Here is a 17,534-nt window from a genome sequence, read left to right as displayed (position 1 = left end):
GACCAAGCTGTCTATTGCTCATGCTCTTGCTTCATAGGCTCTGAGGTGGCTGGCCATGCTTAATAGCAATGATGGTAAGTGTGGTCCCCACTTGAGATCTTTTCTCTTCCTTATTGATAGAAGGAAGCCTCCGCTTCCAAGAAAGCCTATGCTCTGATACCAATGAAACTCGCGGCGGGTGCCCGGGGAACTAGGGCCTTTGACACACTTGTTGATACCATCAATGCATGTTAAAACACTTAAACATGGCCACAGCCTTAACACATATCCATCATCACTTTGCATAAAACATAAATCTGGACAAAACATCCACAAATGCTAAAAATGGAGCTTGCACGTGTGACACCGCATAGAGACCAGAATGGGCCGACCCCCCCCCTGGAGTATTTCATTACCCAAGGAGAATAATATCATGTACAAGCTTTGAGGGCCTTACTCTCCCCACGGGAGATGCCGGATTATCCCTATACAAATGCCATAACACAGCCCAACACAAGGCTACCAAGCCGGAACATAGGCTGTAGAAATGCCGAGCCATCAATATAATCCATATACCTCTGTGTGGGTACTGATTCTTCCCCAAAAACCACGGGTCTTCATGCAATAGAGCTCGTACAGTAAGTACAACTCTCCATTCAACCGGTACAGCAGATACAATGGCTGGTACAGCAAGTACAGTGGCTAGTACAGTCGATACAATGGTTGGTACAACAAGTACATCAAGTACAACTGCTGGTACAACAGATACAATGACTAGTACAGTAGGTACAGTGGCTGGTTCATCCGGTACGATGGCTAGTACAGCAAGTATAGAGATTGGTACAACCGGTGCGGTGGTTGGTATAGCAGGTACAACAAGTACAAATGCTGGTGCAACAAGTACAATGGCTAGAAATCATAATACATGATTAAATTCACTTGCCTTCAGTATTTCTTCGCGATGGAAGCCTCCAAAACAGTCCCCAACAGCCGGTATTCTTCATGGGCAGCCTTCAAGAGAGAGAAAGAGAGTAGCCATCATTAGGGAAGCCTTCAACGGTGGTAGAGGCTAGTGTGCAGCAAGAGAGCCTCTATTAATAAAGAGAGAGGGCTCCCATGAGCTAAAATGGCAAGAGAAGGCTACGATGACAAGTGGAGAGCCACACAATAGCTGAAGTGACAAGTGTGAGGCCACTTGTCTCACTTTGATCCACTTTATAACAAGTGTCAGGCCACTTGTCTCACTTTGGTCCACTTTCTTGCCACCTGTCCCAATCTAAGAGATGGGTCCTTCCATAATCTTTACCTCTAAAAATATCCCAACTGGTAGACATTCTGTCATAGGCACTTTGCCAACTCTTGGTATTTGCTCAATTCCAGATGTAATGCCGCAAACAGAATTTCCATCGGAGTCGGGCCAAAAATAGCAACTCTCCTAAATTTTAGGAGTCTCGTTCTTTGTATTCTAGGATAATCCCCCATTCCCAAAGCTTGTACTTTCCAAATATTTAAACATCCTGGAGTCCACCAGACCCCTTTCAAACTGGGAAATGTCCAGGCTAGTGACACTGTCCTGCACATGAAACAGTGCCAGTCCGCCCTGTGAGTCTCCCTCTAGAATGATGTCAGTGGTTCTGTGTATCTGGTATGGTGCCGGATGCCAGATCGCTAAGTAGAAGTGGTTAGGACAAGGGGCCAGCCCATAGGGCTACCCCAGATCTTAGTGTGGGCATGGGAATGGTGTGGAACCACCCCCATGAGGGCCAGGAAGGCCCAGGCTGAACCCACCAGCCATGAAGGGGCTGTAGGACAGCCCTAGGGCAAGCAAAAGGCAGATTCCAAGAGTTTACAGCCTTTGCATGGCTGTAGGGCAGGTATGGGGCAGCCCATACAGGCTGCCCAACCCTTGGATTGTGGGCAAAAGCTGTGCCCAGCCCTTTACAATCAAGCGCATCACTTTCAGCCTGTTAGGGAAAAAAAGCAGCATTTTTTGGGATTTAATTTAGCATTTATTGCTAAATTTCTGGTCGTGGGAGTATTTGATGCTGGCCGACTGCTCATGATTGGGTAGTATGAATAGTGGAGGCCATAATCCCAATTGTTCATCTCATTCTCCACCAAGAGCTCAAGCATAAGAGGCTAGACAAAGCCAAGAGGGTGCTAAGCAAAGGGGTGAAGGATTCAGGTCAAGGGCAAGGTATTCCCAGCCAAGAAAAGGTCCAAGATTGCTGTATTTTCTTTCAGATTTCTCATCATTCTAATAAAGCAAATACACCATCCGTGCTGGGGGCCCTACAGAGGGTAATTGGGACCCAATACTGTGTCCTCTCCACCTCTCCCTCTCTCTCTCTCTATTTTCTCCACTTCTCCTTTCAGTTTGTGCGTTAGTTTCCGTCGCGAAAAGAGTGCTGAATTCTGAGTATTGACGTTACCGATTCTTCTCCGAAGCTTCCGCATATTACAGTAAATCTGAAAAGAAAATAGAGGAAACTTGACCTTTCTTGGCTGAGATAACTCTGCCCTTGACCTGCAGTCCTTCACCCCTTTGCGTTAGCAAGCCCTTGGCTGTCCTGGCCCTTTGGTTGCTTTAGCTCTTGGTGAATTATGAGATAACACACTGATTTGTGGGCCTTGGTATTTATACTACCAAATAAAGGCAGTCGGCCAGCTTAAGTCCAGGCGGCTGACTCTATTTCTGCCCACGACTGGAAAATAGTAATAAATGCTGAATAAAATCAGTAAAAGGCTGCGCATCACTTCCTTGATGGCTGGGCACTAGGCGCTTGGTTTTCTACAGGCCTGGGCACTGTATGCATGCTGTTTGGAGCCTAGGCAGCCTGTATGGGCTGCCCCATACTTGCCCTTACAGCCATAAAGAGGCTGGACAACCTGTATGTTACCCCTTGCCTGCCCCTAGGGCTGTTATAGGGCCCTCCATGGCCTATCCATGGCTGGTGGGTACAGCTAGGGCCCTCCTGGCACTCATGGGGGTGGTTTTACACTGTCCCCATGCCCACACAAGTACTTGGGGTAGCCCTATGGGCTGGCCCCTTTCCTAAAAGCAAGCCCTAACTATCTACACAATAATCTAGCATCCAGTACCATACCAGATACACAAAATCACTGACATCATTCTAGAGGGAGACTCACAGCGCGGACTGGCACTATTTCATGTGCAGGATAGTGCACACCTGACCTCGGACGACTGGGATGGAACCCTGGCTGACTCGTCTCAGACTGGGCTCACATCGGACCAGTGAACTAAAGGCAAATAAGACTCCCACTTACCTTGCTGATCGTGGACATAACACTTCAGCACATCAAAGGCCAACTGGTTGTATATCTCTGTCTGGCCGTCCGTCTATGGGTGGAATGCACTGGAAAAATTCAATTTAGTACCAAAGTTATCAAACAATGCCCTCCAAAAATGACTGGTAAACTTGGCATCTCGGTCTGACACTATGGTCCTGGAAATCCCGCCAATTGGGTACCAATGCCGAATGAACAACTGGGCAACATCCTCGACGGTCACATTGGCCCTGCAAGGAATAAGCATAACAACTATAGTTAAGCACTGCGTATTACGCTTACCCGGACTGGGAGGCAGATTCGTGACAAAGTCCATGGAAATATCTTGGAAAGGACCCTGAAGAATTGGCAAGAGCTGTAATAACCCTATCTTCTTTCTGCGAGGAGCTTTCACCTTTTAACAAATATCACAGCGTTGTACATATGTAAACACATCTCGCCTCATCTTTGGCCAATAATATTGCCGTTCCAATTTCTCCAGAGTCGAATTCATGTCCCTATGACCACCAGTAATGGCGTCATGGGCATCATGGAGAAGAGCTTCCCTAAACGACTTCATGACACACGGTCCTGTGGCATGGTCCTGTGGCATCCAATGCATGTTCCCATTGTGTACCGAATTTCTCGGAATCCACATCATGTCATCTAGTCCTGTACCAACAAGGTCGAGCCTAGTGGTCTGAATCGAAGTCACTTGTCCCTTCCTACTCAAAGCATCAGCCCCACTGGATTGGCCTTTCCTCGAAGGTACTCAATCATACCACTGAATTGCTGGAATATCTGGCTCCAGCGGTGTTGTCGGTCACTCCACTGTGCACTTGGCATTGGCTGAATCCAGCGTAATGCTTGATGGTTAGTGCGAACCTCAAAGTCACGGCCATACAAAAAATGTTTCCAATGTATAACTGCTAGGAGTTCACGATCGTAGACTGAGTAATTTCTCTCTGCAGGCAGTAACTTACGAGACATGTAAGCTATTGGATGACCATTCTGTTGTAACACACCGCCAATTGCGATGTTACTCGCATTGGTAATCACTTGAAATGGCTCGTCCCAAGAGGCAAGTGCTAAACAAGGTTCTAATAAAGCCACCTTGAGGTTCTTGAGTGCCTCCAACGCTCGTGGAGTCATTTGAATCCGTTGCCTTCTTGTCTTCACTCCCTTTGGCAGATCGGTGAGATATGCCGAGAGGTTAGAAAACTTGTCTATGTAGGTGGAGTATGCCTGGCATATACCCTCAAAGGATCTGATGTCATAGGCTGTCTGAGGTATTTCCCAATTGACAATCTCGGTCACTTTAGCCAAATCAAGTCGAATGCCTTCTGCACTAATTATGTATCCCGAGTAATGCACCTGGAACAGATAAAATTCTGACTTCTTTTCATTGACGTAGAGCTCGTTGCTTTCCAGCAATTTAAGGACTTTCTCCACATCAATGTCATGCTGCTCAACCATAGCTGAAAATACCAGTATGTCGTCTAGAAATATGAACACACTTTCCAATCAAATCCCGGAAAACACACATCATCAGTTAAATGTAGCTGGGGCGTTCGTCAAGCCAAATGGCATGACCACAAATTCATAGTGGGCCCGTTCCGTACGAAAGGCTGCCTCTCGAGAATATAATCTATTCGAGGCATCAGGAATCTTCTCTTGATAGTCAGCTTATTGAGTGCACGATAATCAACACACAATCGAGAAGACCCATCTTTCTTCTTAACAAATAAGATCGGTGCTGCAAATGGCGACACGCTGGGGCGGATGAAGCCAGATTGCAACAATTCTTGGAGTTGGCGGTCCAACTCCGATTCCATTGCCTTGGAAAGGTGATATGGAAACTTGCACGGGAGTTCCGAGCCGGGGAGGAGGTTAATCTTGTGGTCCTCCGGTCTGGACGGGGGGAGCTGGGGAGGGAGACTGTCCCGAAGAAAAATCTTCTGGAACTTTTCATGGAGAGCCGAGTACTTCTCGATGTCACCAATTGGCCAACCATTTGGTCCATCTCCAGATTTGTGTCTCGTTCACTTGAGGCCAGGCCGGTGTCTCATGTGAAGAGGCCAGTATTTTTGCTTAACATGGACGGGAGCCAGATTGGTGCCACCCGTGTGTTAACAGGATGGTGTCGTATGGACGGGAGCCAGATTGGTGCCACCCGTGTATGACCTGGACTGTGTTCTATCCATGGGATTGTCACGCCATGGAAGAGCCAGTATTTGTGCCGTGTCTTACCTATGGGACTGTCACTCCATAGGGAGGCTCGTGCCTGGAACTGTGTTTTACCTATGGGACTGTCACTCCATAGGAAGACCAGGATTTATGTTTTATGTCGTGCCATTTTTGTGCCGACAGATATTTTGTACTTGTTCCATGAACGGGAGATATGTCCATGATACTATTTGCACATGCACTCATGTTCTGCATGTTTGAAACTGTTTTCGCATGATTTGTATTCTTGTGTTTGCATGCTTGACGTGTCACTTACTGAGCGGGGACGCCTGCCAGTGAGTCGTGAAATTTGCTCTGTCTTCTGACAAGTTTTGTTGCATGTGAAGAGGTGGTAAGTGTATTGCACTTGTTGGGGTAATAGTTTTAATTCTAACCTTTTATTTTATAAGGTTGTAAGTTCACATTCACTTAAAAGTGGGCGGGCACCCACATATGTGCCAAGGTGGACCACACTAAACCCTTTGTGTGTGTGGGGGTGGGTGCATGGCCACCTACCCACACCACACCATGAAGCTGGCCGCCCACATGCAAACGTGGGGAGCCAGCCAGCTGTAATTGTGTAACTCTACTCCCATTGTTAAAAAGAGGCGACCACCCTTCGTAAAAGGGGAGAACCGGCAATCGTCTCCTCCGCTTCAAGCTGCGCCATCTTCACCCCACTCAACTGACGGCGGCTCCCTCTGTCCAGCAGGCTGCACAGGCTGCGCTGCCTCCTTTTTGCAGGCAGCTGTGTGCCATCACCAGCAAGCTGCACAGGCTGCACTGCCTCCTTTTGCAGACAGCTGTGTGCCATCACCAGCAGGCTGCACAGGCTGCGCTGCCTCCTCCCGCAGGTGGTTGTCCCCTCCAGTAGAGGCTGCCCCTTCTCCACTGCAGCCAGGTGGCTACCTCTGATCCCCCGGCGGCTGTGCTCTGCATACAGGCGGCTCCTTCTCCATCTCCAGCAGGTTGCGTTTCACTCCTGCAGGCTCTTGCAGGCTGCGCTCCACCTTCAACAGGCTGCGCTCCACCTTCAACAGGCAGCGCCTCCCACAGCAGGCTGCCTCCTCTGTATAGTGGCTGCTCTTCCACACCTCTTTAGGTTGCACCACTTCTCTTCTTCAGACTGGTGGCTGTGCTCCTACAGCCAGACATTACCTCTCCAAAGGCGGCTGCTCTCCTCAACTTCCCCTTGCAGGCAGCTAGGCCTCCTCCTCCTCCTCCACAGCCGGTGGCTGTGCTCCTCCTTTTGCAGGCGGTTGTGCCTCCTTTCAATAGGCGGCATCTCCCTTCTTCAGATGGCTACACCTTCTCCACAGGCAGCTACCCCTCATCCTCCTCGACAGGCTGCTGTGTCCTGGTGTTCACCTCTCAAGTAGCTACGCACAAACACCTCGGGTATTGGTCTTCCATCTGCGAGCTACAAGTAAGTGAATTCAGATTTAAGTAAAGAACTTTGTTGTAAATCTGATAAAGGATTCTCTCTACGGCTAACACCCGTTCGGTGCCAGGTAGTCCAAGCTTTTAGAGAACCACAGTCCAAAGATGCCGAGATCGGGAGAGCCAGGCGTTAGTACAGGACCGCCTATTTGTGCGTGGTCCTGGAACACCAGTGGAGCGCTCTCCGTGGAGTCCAGTGAAGGCACAGGACCGTAGAGACTGGACCACTCAAGTGGTCGCTCTACTTCGTACGTCGACTTCGAGCCTCTTTTTTGGTACTGTATTCATTTGTACATGGACATCATCTGGTTCGTTGAACCCATGGAGCATTGTATTTGTTAAATACTCCCAATAATATATCATATATTGAGGGGGGGGTCGGCCCGTTCCGGCCCCAGTGCTGGTGTCCATCTATTTCATTTCATTTCAATTTAATTTTTCGTTGTTATTAAGTTGTCCATTTCAAATTGTGATATTAAGTTGTGCTATTACGCGTGTGGGTGTCCAACGGAGTCTATTCCCACTTGACGGGATCGATTTCACTCGGAAGCACTGGCCACCGTTTAGGCTGTCTGGATGTATATCATCACACAATGTGCACCTTTCCTGACTGCTCGCTTAGCCTGCAAGTGGCTTATGAGCAGAAAAATTGGAATTCCTGGCTCACACTTAATGGTCACTGGGGCGTTTGACACATTTTGATTGATCTGGAACGTGTGCTTGTCCCACTTAACATCAGGAAGAAACTTGTGAAACCACTGAATGCCCAAAATTATGTCTGCTCCTACAAGAGGGGCAACCATAAAGTCACGCACAAATTCTATGCCCTGAATAGCTAATTTAGCACCAAGAGCTTCATACTTGATGCTCATTGTCATGCATGTGCTAAAACCCTCAACCTGTTTGTCCATCGAAGTCAAGACGAAACGGGCACGCCTAGCAGCCTGTTCCAAAACTTGCCACCAATCTTGCCTGCCTCCACTCTCTGGTCTGGAGTAAGCTTAGACGCATTGTTCGAGTTCTTGGAGCCATAGGCTCCCGTGCTCTATCCTGGGGAAGACCCCGTTTGGTTCTGGCCTTTCCCCCCCTGAGGCGGTAGCCTTGGGAGTAGCCAGCTGGGAAGTCTTGGGCTTGCCACCATTATGCTTCATTTCTGCACTCTGCGCAAGCGAGAGTGCGTCTTCGAAGGTGGTTGGCCTAGACATACGCACCTCCCAATAGATTTGCGTGTCAAGGCCATACAAAAATTGCCCTTTCTTGTCCGAATCAAATAAGCCTAATTGCAAACATAAAGTCGAAACTCTATTGGCAAACTGAAGGACTGATTGCGCGTTCTAACGCGCTCCCCTGAACTCGTCTTCGAGGCGCTCAAGGTAGTGGGGCGGTAGAAACCGCTGCTTAAGGTCACGGATAAACTCGTCCCACACATAAGCTGCCATACCTAATCTGGTGTGGGCATGAGCCCACTAAGTCCACCAAGGAATGGCCTCACCTTCCAAGTACCAACTGGCTAAGATCACTCTGTCAGTATCTGTCTTTCTAACTGCAGCAAAGTAAGCTTCAAACTAATGCAAGCATGAATAAAGAGTTGTGGGGTCGAGTTTACCATTATACTTACTGAAGTTCATTTTCTTGGAAAAATGATTCGAGGGCGCCGCCGGTGTCAATCTGGCATCCAAAGCTCCTAGGTAGCGCTCGTGTTCCACGCGTCGCATGGCTTCGTCTTCACGTTGTCGAATCTCCAATGCACGCATCTGCAACTCAAGCAAAGAGCTCGGTTGCAATCGTGACTCCGCGAGAGGGTCCCTGTGTCGAGGATTTGGAATCTGGGATACCGAAGGAGAGGGAGGAGGAGATGGAAAACGCGACGCTGGAGAATGGGTACGCTCTTCCAAAGCCAAGATCTACACCTTCTGCTCTTCCAACTTGGTCGTCTGGTCTGCGATTGCTCGCATCATCTGCTGTAACACTCAAGCCTGGTGCCCTACCTGGGCTGCCCGAAGCACTCTGGTCCCAAGGTTCTTAGTCTCTCTCATCGTCGAAGCTCGCCATAGCAGGAAAACGCACTTCCTTCCGGAGTGCAATCTGACCATCCACTATGTGTGTGGGAGACTTCCGGAGGCTTCCAGAGCCTAAAAACCAACCATCCTTCGAGAGACAGGAGTCACTCCGAAAGGGGTAGTCCACCTACGTCTAAAAACCAACCACACAAGCGAGAAAAATTCTGGTTTCTTTGCTGAATCTTTGCACTTGAAGTAGGCTCTGATACCACTGTAACATGTGGAAGCTTCGGGGGAGATCGGTAACTTCAATGCACAGAAATCAGCACACTTTTCGCAACGGAATTAACGCACAAACTGAATGAAGATGTGCAGAAAATAGAGAGAGAGAGAGAGAGAGAGAGAGAGAGAGGAGAGGACACGGTATTGGGTCCTGAATACCCTCTGTAGGGCCCCCACCACGAATGGTGTATTTGCTTTATTAGAATGATGTAAATCTAAAAAGAAAATACAGGAAACTTGACCTTTCTTGGCTGAGATAACTCTGCCCTTGACCTGCAGTCCTTCACCCCTTTGCATTAGCAAGCCCTTGGCTGTCCTGGCCTTTGGTTGCTTTAGCCCTTGGTGAATTATGAGATAACACACTGATTTGTGGGCCTTGGTATTTATACTACCAAATAAAGGCAGTCGGCCAGCTCAAGTCCACGCGGCTGACTCTATTTCTGCCCACGACTGGAAAATAGTAATAAATGCTGAATAAAATCAGTAAAAGGCTGCGCATCACTTCCTTGATGGCTGGGCACTAGGCGCTTGGTTTTCTACAGGCTTGGGCACTGTATGCATGCTGTTTGGAGCCTGGGCTGCCCCATACTTGCCCTTACAGCCATAAAGAGGCTGGACAACCTGTATGCTATACCCCTGGCTTGCCCCTAGGGCTGTCCTAGGGCCCTCCATGGCCTATCCATGGCTGGTGGGTATAGCTAGGGCCTTCTGGCCCTCATGGGGGTGGTTTTACACTGTCCCCATGCCCACACAAGTACTTGGGGTAGCCCCATGGGCTGGCCCCTTTCCTAAAAGCAAACCCTAACTATCTACACAATAATCTGGCATCCAGTACCATACCAAATACACAAAATCACTGACATCATTCCAGAGGGAGACTCTGCAGACTAGCACTGTTTCATGTGCAGGACAGTGCACACCTGACCTCGGACGACTGGGATGGAACCCTGGCTGACTCGTCCCGGACTGGCCTCACATGGGACCAGTTTACCATCCCAGGTCCTGCACCTTCTGTATAGATATATCTACGTGGCGTCCAAGTGCGGGATGCACGTGACATCATCACTCGACCGGTCCTCTGGTCCAACCCGAACAACGTAGAGGACGAGGATACAAGCGTTACCAACCACACTAGTCAATTGTCCCATACCACTAGCACCTACCGTAAGGGGCCACTGGTGGACCGTATGCATCAAGGATGAACAAACCGGAATGTATTGCCTCTAAGGTCTATGGGCAGATACCGACATAAGGCCAGATGAATCTAAACTTACAAAAAAATTTAAAAGAAAGAAGAGAATCACCAAAAACAAACAAAATTTTAAAAATTAAAAATAAAATTTAAAAAAAAACTTAATAGAGACCCACGAGAAAAAATAATAATAATAATAGTAATAATAACTTGCAAAAATAGACAAATACATAACTAAATCACACGCGCTCACATACATACAATCAAATTCTTTATTGAACCACAACAAAATAATTTCTAACAATTTAATAACTTATTTATATAAAAAAAACTTTAAATGACTAATTCACTAAAACAAAAGAAGTAAAGACAAGAATACAAAAAGTGTGAACTTTACCACAAAGATTGTCCAATTATGAAGTATAAGATCATCAAATTCCTCATGCATAGCATGGACTAGGTGCTACGACATCCCTACTCACGTCATCAGCGCCCCAAAGTAGATGCAGGTTTACATATAAAAAATTTTACCCCAACCAAGAGGACACAATTTTTATACAAAGACCAACGAGCTGAGTTTCTATCACTTCTCCGGAGATGAAGGGCAGACTCAACCATGATGAAGGCTAGCACTTACAACTAGACTAGCAAAAACAAATCACTTCCCTATTAAAGCAAAAATTAAGCAAGACTAGAAGTAATGATAAATAACAACTAAGAGCTAAAATTAAGCAAGACTAGAAGTAATGATAAATAACAACTAAGAGCTAAAATGATCTAAACACAAAATGAGCTTTTAAGCTCCCCATTTTTGTAAAACTTATTACTTATAATCTTAAACATTCCAAAAGCAAAAATCTCAAAGATATATCTACTTCGATTCAAAAAGCAACAAACTTTGCTTAAAACCTTTTTAAAGCAATAATCCTTTTGCACAAGCAAATTGATGAGTTGGCAAACTTGAGCAATAAAAGCAAACTTGTTTGAACAAATACGAGAGAATCTAAAAAACTGAGAAGAGACAGCACCATATTTAGTTATTTTAGAAATATTAGAAGTGAAGTGAGGTATTCTTATGATATTTAAGTTGGAATTGTTAGAATTGTCCATCTAAGTGTTTTGGGCTTTACTATTTATTTGGGATTTTACTGGATTTTTCTCCTAGTTATTTGTCCAGGGCCAGCCCTAGAGGTAGTCAGCCAGTTTCCTCCTACACTATAAAAGGAGTTCCCTATGATTCACTCTTTTATCCACTTCCCTTGCACATAGTTCAACATTCAGTTGCTTGCCATTGCCATTGTAAAGCTTTATTGTTGTTATAAAAGGTGATCTTGTCCAACTCTCTCAATCTCCTTTGCACTCTCTCATATGTTTACTATTTATACTTCCGCCTGTGCTTTCTCCTTCAGGAATACTCAGGTTGTAAATGTTTATCATATATATCTACATCTAAACCAACACAAGATTGAGAAATCTTAAGGTCCAAAAAAGAACAATGGTCATTATTTACACACTGCAGTTAAGTTCACAAAACTCTTTGTGATAAATTCCTCCACCTAGAGAGGTAGGGTTTAAATACATAAAGTCTTGGAAATTAGGAATATTGGAAACAAAAAGATCATCAACAAAACGTCTCACTTGACAAAGATTGTGGATAAAGACAGGACACGTAACACAGAAGAAACTAGGTGTTCCATAAATTCAAATTCATATGTAAAAAGATAAAAGTTGGCAAGAAAAATGGCCCTGTTAGTACCCATAGGAATACCAATGGTTTGTTTAAATAAGGAATCGCCTAAGGTTATATAGAGATTATCTAGGAGAATATCTAACCAAGACATAATATCATCTTGGTCTAGAATCTTCGTGTATCTTTTTTTATTCTTGGCTGTCTTGGTTTTTGTTTTTCAACCAGCAAAAATCAAAATGAAGAGCTGAATTTTCTATCAACAAAGCTTTGTATCTATTGTGCTCTAGTTTGTAATGAAAGACTTTAAAAATCAGAGATTTAATTCTACTATGCAAGTCATTTAAGTCCAATTTAGTATAAAGAGTATTGAAATCAAAAGTTCGAAGGCACAAAGGAGAAGACTTCTAAGGTCTATGGACAAACCATCTTGTCACATAACAATAACAACACAATCATCCACTCATCACATAAACCTCACTTATATAGCTCTTCTTTCAAATAAAAGCTATACTTATAGGATTATTAACTTATAAGCCTTAGCCCTAATAATTAGCCTGCTTTTACTAAGCTTTTGGGCCCTCTAACCACAAATTAGCAACCTATGTTAGAAGTCATCTCCTCTCTTTATGTTGACACCAAGGCCTTTGTTGTGGGTGTGCCCACCCTTGTAGGTGTTTTCTCATTTTTCCTCACTTCCCGTATTTTTCCCCATATTTTTCCCATTTTTTCTGTGGCTTGGGGGCAGCACTATGGTGGCAGGAGGACCCATTTGTTAGCCGACTGCATCAGTCTACTTGCTGGAGGTGGCCGACTGTGTTTGACAGGTCGTGGACTTCATAGCTCTGCTGGCCGACAGTGCTCAGCTGGCCGACTGGTGTTTTGTTGTTGCTGGTCGTGGAGTTCTACAGGTCCTGTCAGCTACCCATGAGCAAGCCGACTGCAGTATTGGGGCCATATAAAATGGCCCCATAGCCCCCTTGTCAAGTTGTATCATTTCGGGATCTTCCTTGTGTATATAGAGCAGAGTTACATCTCTCTTGTGCTGTTATTTTCTGCATTGTGTTTTGCTCGTGTTACAACAGGGTATCGCCCATGAAAAGGATTTCCTTGGAAGTACAGATGCGGGTTATGAGCCCTGCAAAGTCATTGACGGTGCGGGAGCATATTAACAAGCTGCAGGCTCTTCAGCAGGAAGTTCTTCAGGCCGAGAAGGAGATATCGTCAGAGGACATGGCCATAACGTTGCTGTCACACTTGCCCTCTCAGTACTCAGCATTTTACTCGTCTTTGATTACCAGTGGCAAGCGCAGCACCATCACGTGGGAGGAGCTTGTGCCCATGGTCTTGGGCCAAGAGGAACAATTCACGAACCCTCCTCAGGCTGGAGGTTCGGAGGCCTTATCTGGCCAACGGTCGAAAGGCCGTAACACGGGCAAAGGGAGGCTTCATCGGAGAAGTCTTCTAAGAAGAAGTCCGTCGTTGACCGCGAGAAACTAAAGGCAGAGAGGACCTGTAATGATTGTGGCGAGAAAGGCCACTATTGGAGACAGTGTCCCAAGCGGAAGACCGAGAAGGGTGAAGATTCCTCAACAACAATCATGAAGACTCCGGCTTTTGTGCGCCTGGAGGTTGTGGACACCGATGTTTCATTTTCTTCAAGCAGGGAGGAGGTTGGAGGATTCTCCGCAACGAATACTCGGGAGTGGATTCTAGACAATGATACTTCCACGCACATGACTCCTTCCCGTTCAGATTTACAGGATCTCTGCAGGTATTCTAGTCACATTCTTTCTGGGGATACATCCACTATCCCAATTCACAGTGAGGGCAAGATGGAGATAGTTCCCGATGGCAGAGGGGGGAAGCATTCCTCCCAGGTGTTGTATGTTCCGTCACTTGGTTTTCATCTGTTGTCAGTGCATCAGGTTTGCAAGACTGGCGTACGGGTGGAGTTTGATGAGCATTTTGTTGCTCTCCAGAACAAAGCAACAGGCCAAGTGGTTTGGGAAGGCGGAGTGGAGAATGGAGTTTACAAGCTTTCAGCACTCTCTCTCCCAGGTCCTCATGTTTGTGATGAGTGGCAGTCTGGTAATGGCCACTTAAGTGTGGATACGCTGCAGGTGCACGCTTTCCGCAACCAGATGGTGGATAGCTTGCCAATTTATGGCAGCAGTTGGCAGGAACTTGCCAGTACTGATGTTGGTAGTTCTTGTGTTCGTCAGTCAAAGGAAACTGAACAGGTAACTTATGCTCTGATGTCTCGTAGTATTCGGGACAAAGAAACTCCTGTAGGTGAGGATGTTCTTTCCACGGGGACCTTTCGGAAAGCCAGGCAGGTGGCAGTTGATTACTTGCAGAAGGAGGTGCATTCTCCAAGCTTTGTGGTTCCGGATTCAGAGGGGGTGGTTGACAGGTTTCAGAAGGCCTTGCGTGGTCTTCAGCAGGTTTCCAAGACTTGGCTTTGCACCGTAACAGGTGTTGATCCTTGTGAGCAGTGTGATGCCTCTTTGACTCGAAAGCAGAATGGTTCATTGATTTGGTTATGGACACCAGATTGGACGGGAGCTTCCTGATGAGGCAGTTGAGCTCATGGTTGCAGATGACTCTTTGGGAGGCAGGATTGCGTATCTTGTGGTTTCTGCGGCATACGAAGGATCGTGGACTCATTTACACAGGAGGGGAATTGATTGATGGAGTCCGACTCCACGGTTGGAGTGACTCATTTTGGGGAGGAGATCTGGACACGAGGAGATCTACTTCAGGCCCAGGAGCAGTTTTACGGCGCAGTAAGAGGCAGTCATCTTTTGCCTTGTCGACGACAGAGGCAGAGTACCGCGCTACTTGTGATGCTGCTTGTGAGGTGGTGAGGATGCAGAGGGTGCATTGCAGGATTGAGCTTCCACAATGGTCATCCAGAGGCACTTTGTTCGTGAACAGATCGTTGCTGATGACATCTTGCTAGAGTTTTGTTCGACGGGGGACAGTACGGTGGACCTCTTCACGAAGTCGCTATCTCAAGATTTGCTCAGGCGGCACCCCAACTCCCTGTGGTTGATTTCACAGCCAGGAGCTGAGAGGGGGTGTTAGAAGTCATATCCTGTCTTTATGTTGACACCAGGGCCTTTGTTGTGGGTGTGCCCACCCTTGTAGGTGTTTTCTCATTTTTCCTCACTCCCCGTATTTTTCCCCATATTTTTCCTATTTTTACTATGGCTTGGGGGCAGCACTGTGGTGGCAGGAGGACCCATTTGTTAGCCGACTGCATCAATCTACTTGCTGGAGGTGGCCGACTGTGTTTGACAGGTCATGGACTTCACAGCTGCTGCTGGCCGACAGTGCTCAGCTGGCCGACTGGTGTTTTGTTGCTGGTCGTGGAGTTCTACAGGTCCTGTCGGCTGCCCATGAGCAGGCCGACTGCAGTATTGGGGCCATATAAAATGGCCCCATAGCCCCCTTGTCAAGTTGTATCATTCTGGGATCTAACTTGTGTATATAGAGCAGAGTTACACGCCTCTATCTCTCTCTCTCTCTTGTGCTGTTATTTTCTGCATTGCGTTTTGCTCTTGTGTTCCCAGATCTGGTCATCATCTCCGCTGCACATTCTGACAAGTTACAACCTAACCCCAAGTTAACAATCTAATCCCCATGTCTGCAGGTACATAACACTCAAGAGTCCTGTGTGAGCTAGGTGGGAGCTCATCAGCAGATCACCGCTTAGCCAATTGGCATGCCCTATTCAGCGAGGCCATTAATGCTTTTGTCACCCTGTCGATAGAGACTATCCAATTTATCGAGATGGACATCATCCACACTCTTCGCAGCCCCCCTCCTCTTGTTTTTTGGTTTTCATACCTGAGTACCTCACATGAGGCACTTTTGTGCTTAATACCTCTTTTTGAGAGTTGTAACCTGCTTTATGCAAATGCTAGGATCCTTTCTTGGGCAAGAAAAGGAATATGACCATATGAAAGTCTCTCCTAGCGGATGTGGTTTTGAAAAGGCTTTCCTATGGGATGTGATCTTGAAAAGTTTTAAAGCACTAAAAAAAAAGATTCACTTCATTGAGTTTGATTCTGGCAATAAGAATAAGCCTCAATAAAAACAATTCTACTTAACTTTTATCCTACTCTTGCCTGCATAGCTATCAAGATCATGTCAATGAACTTCGTACAAACCTTGCAAATTGCAACAGGCCAAGGTCGAAGACAAAAATGACTGAACACAAAAGAACACATACTTGAGCAATCAGCCAATTATGATAATTCTTCGGATTGATCTCTATGGCAATGTCCATAGGAGTTGTAATCAACTTTTGCCCCTGCTTTATAGCACCGTTGAGAAGCGTGATTCTGAGTGACATGACAAACTACAGTAAGCAAAAAGCAGACACCACAGATGAAGAATTCAAAAAATTCATTCAAAATCCTAATTGTTGGCCAGCAGCTCAAGGCAGCGTAAAAAGTCAAGACTCTCAGCAAGCTGTGGACAACATCCTGTCTGTGGGCTGCTGTGATCATGCTTTTTGTGAGCATTCAATTAGGTGTTCATTTTTTGTAGATTTAGTGGGACTTCCAATGGTCGCACACGCCTTTTCTTGTTGCTACGGATATCTACGAAGGACCTTCAGAGCTCGCATGCAGGGATGTTGTCGAAAACCCTGGCATTTATGCCATTCCCTAGTAGTTCATCGAAACCCTAAAAGCAGGAATCATTTAAAACCGTAAAGGCTTGCAGATGAGCATAAAGGCGACAATGGCGTGAGATACATACTGCAGGGGGGCTCCTCCGATCTGCTGGTAGCGCAGGGCCTGCTCTTTCTGGATGCGGGTGAACGTATCGATGCGCTTTTGCAAGACGGAGTCGAGGTAGGCCTGGTCCTTGAGCACGGGGCCATTCTCCTGGTGGTGGGCTTGAACAGGCGCCATGGCATGAAAGGGGTGGAGGAGGAGACGGGAAGAAGCAGCGGGGATGCAGCAGCCAAGCCGCAAAACCCTACTCACGCGCTCTCTTGATTCATAAACCCTCCCTCTTAACAGCAGCATCAGTTTTCAATTGGTGCGTATTTTCCATGCTTTTGAATCTTCCAAGGCAAGTAGTTTTGTATCTCTCTTCTTTTGTGGAAGTCTCTTCTTTTATGGAGGTGTGTAGATTTTATGTTTGAAGAGAGGAGCTTTAACACCCCAGAGCTTGGGGCTAGACCTATGATCATCGTGCACGTATTTCAAAGCACACTATCCCATACCACCGAAGCCCACTATCTAAGTGTCTAGCTAGAGTTTGGTCATGGCTTGATCTGGGTCATGATCTAGTTGGAATCCTCCAACTAGAGATAACCAACTCAGTATCGAATCACCTATGGAGTCATCGCATCAATGCATCACAGGACAACATCAATCACTTTTTAGCCTCAACCTTTAGCTCAATTGGTTTTGGTAAT

General features: G+C 46.5%; 1 protein-coding gene across 1 annotated transcript in view; it reads right to left on the bottom strand.

Annotated features, from left to right (window-relative positions):
• The window catches only part of LOC147620140 (threonine--tRNA ligase, mitochondrial 1-like), a 99,029-nt gene extending 81,786 nt beyond the window's left edge, over positions 1-17,243 (bottom strand). The window contains exons 1-2 of the mRNA XM_086772332.1: positions 16,868-17,243; positions 16,335-16,446 (exon numbers count right to left, since the gene is read on the bottom strand). Of these exons, the coding sequence (XP_086628458.1) occupies positions 16,335-16,446; positions 16,868-17,139 (384 nt within the window). The 5' untranslated portion in view covers positions 17,140-17,243. The remainder of the gene's footprint in view (positions 1-16,334; positions 16,447-16,867) is intronic.
• Between the last annotated feature and the right edge of the window lie 291 nt (positions 17,244-17,534).

This window comes from Cibotium barometz, chromosome 32 (genome assembly GCF_041138505.1).
Source record: "Cibotium barometz isolate CiBa-2024 chromosome 32, ASM4113850v1, whole genome shotgun sequence".
Classification (NCBI taxonomy): domain Eukaryota; kingdom Viridiplantae; phylum Streptophyta; class Polypodiopsida; order Cyatheales; family Cibotiaceae; genus Cibotium; species Cibotium barometz.
This window is presented reverse-complemented; position numbering and strand designations above follow the sequence as displayed.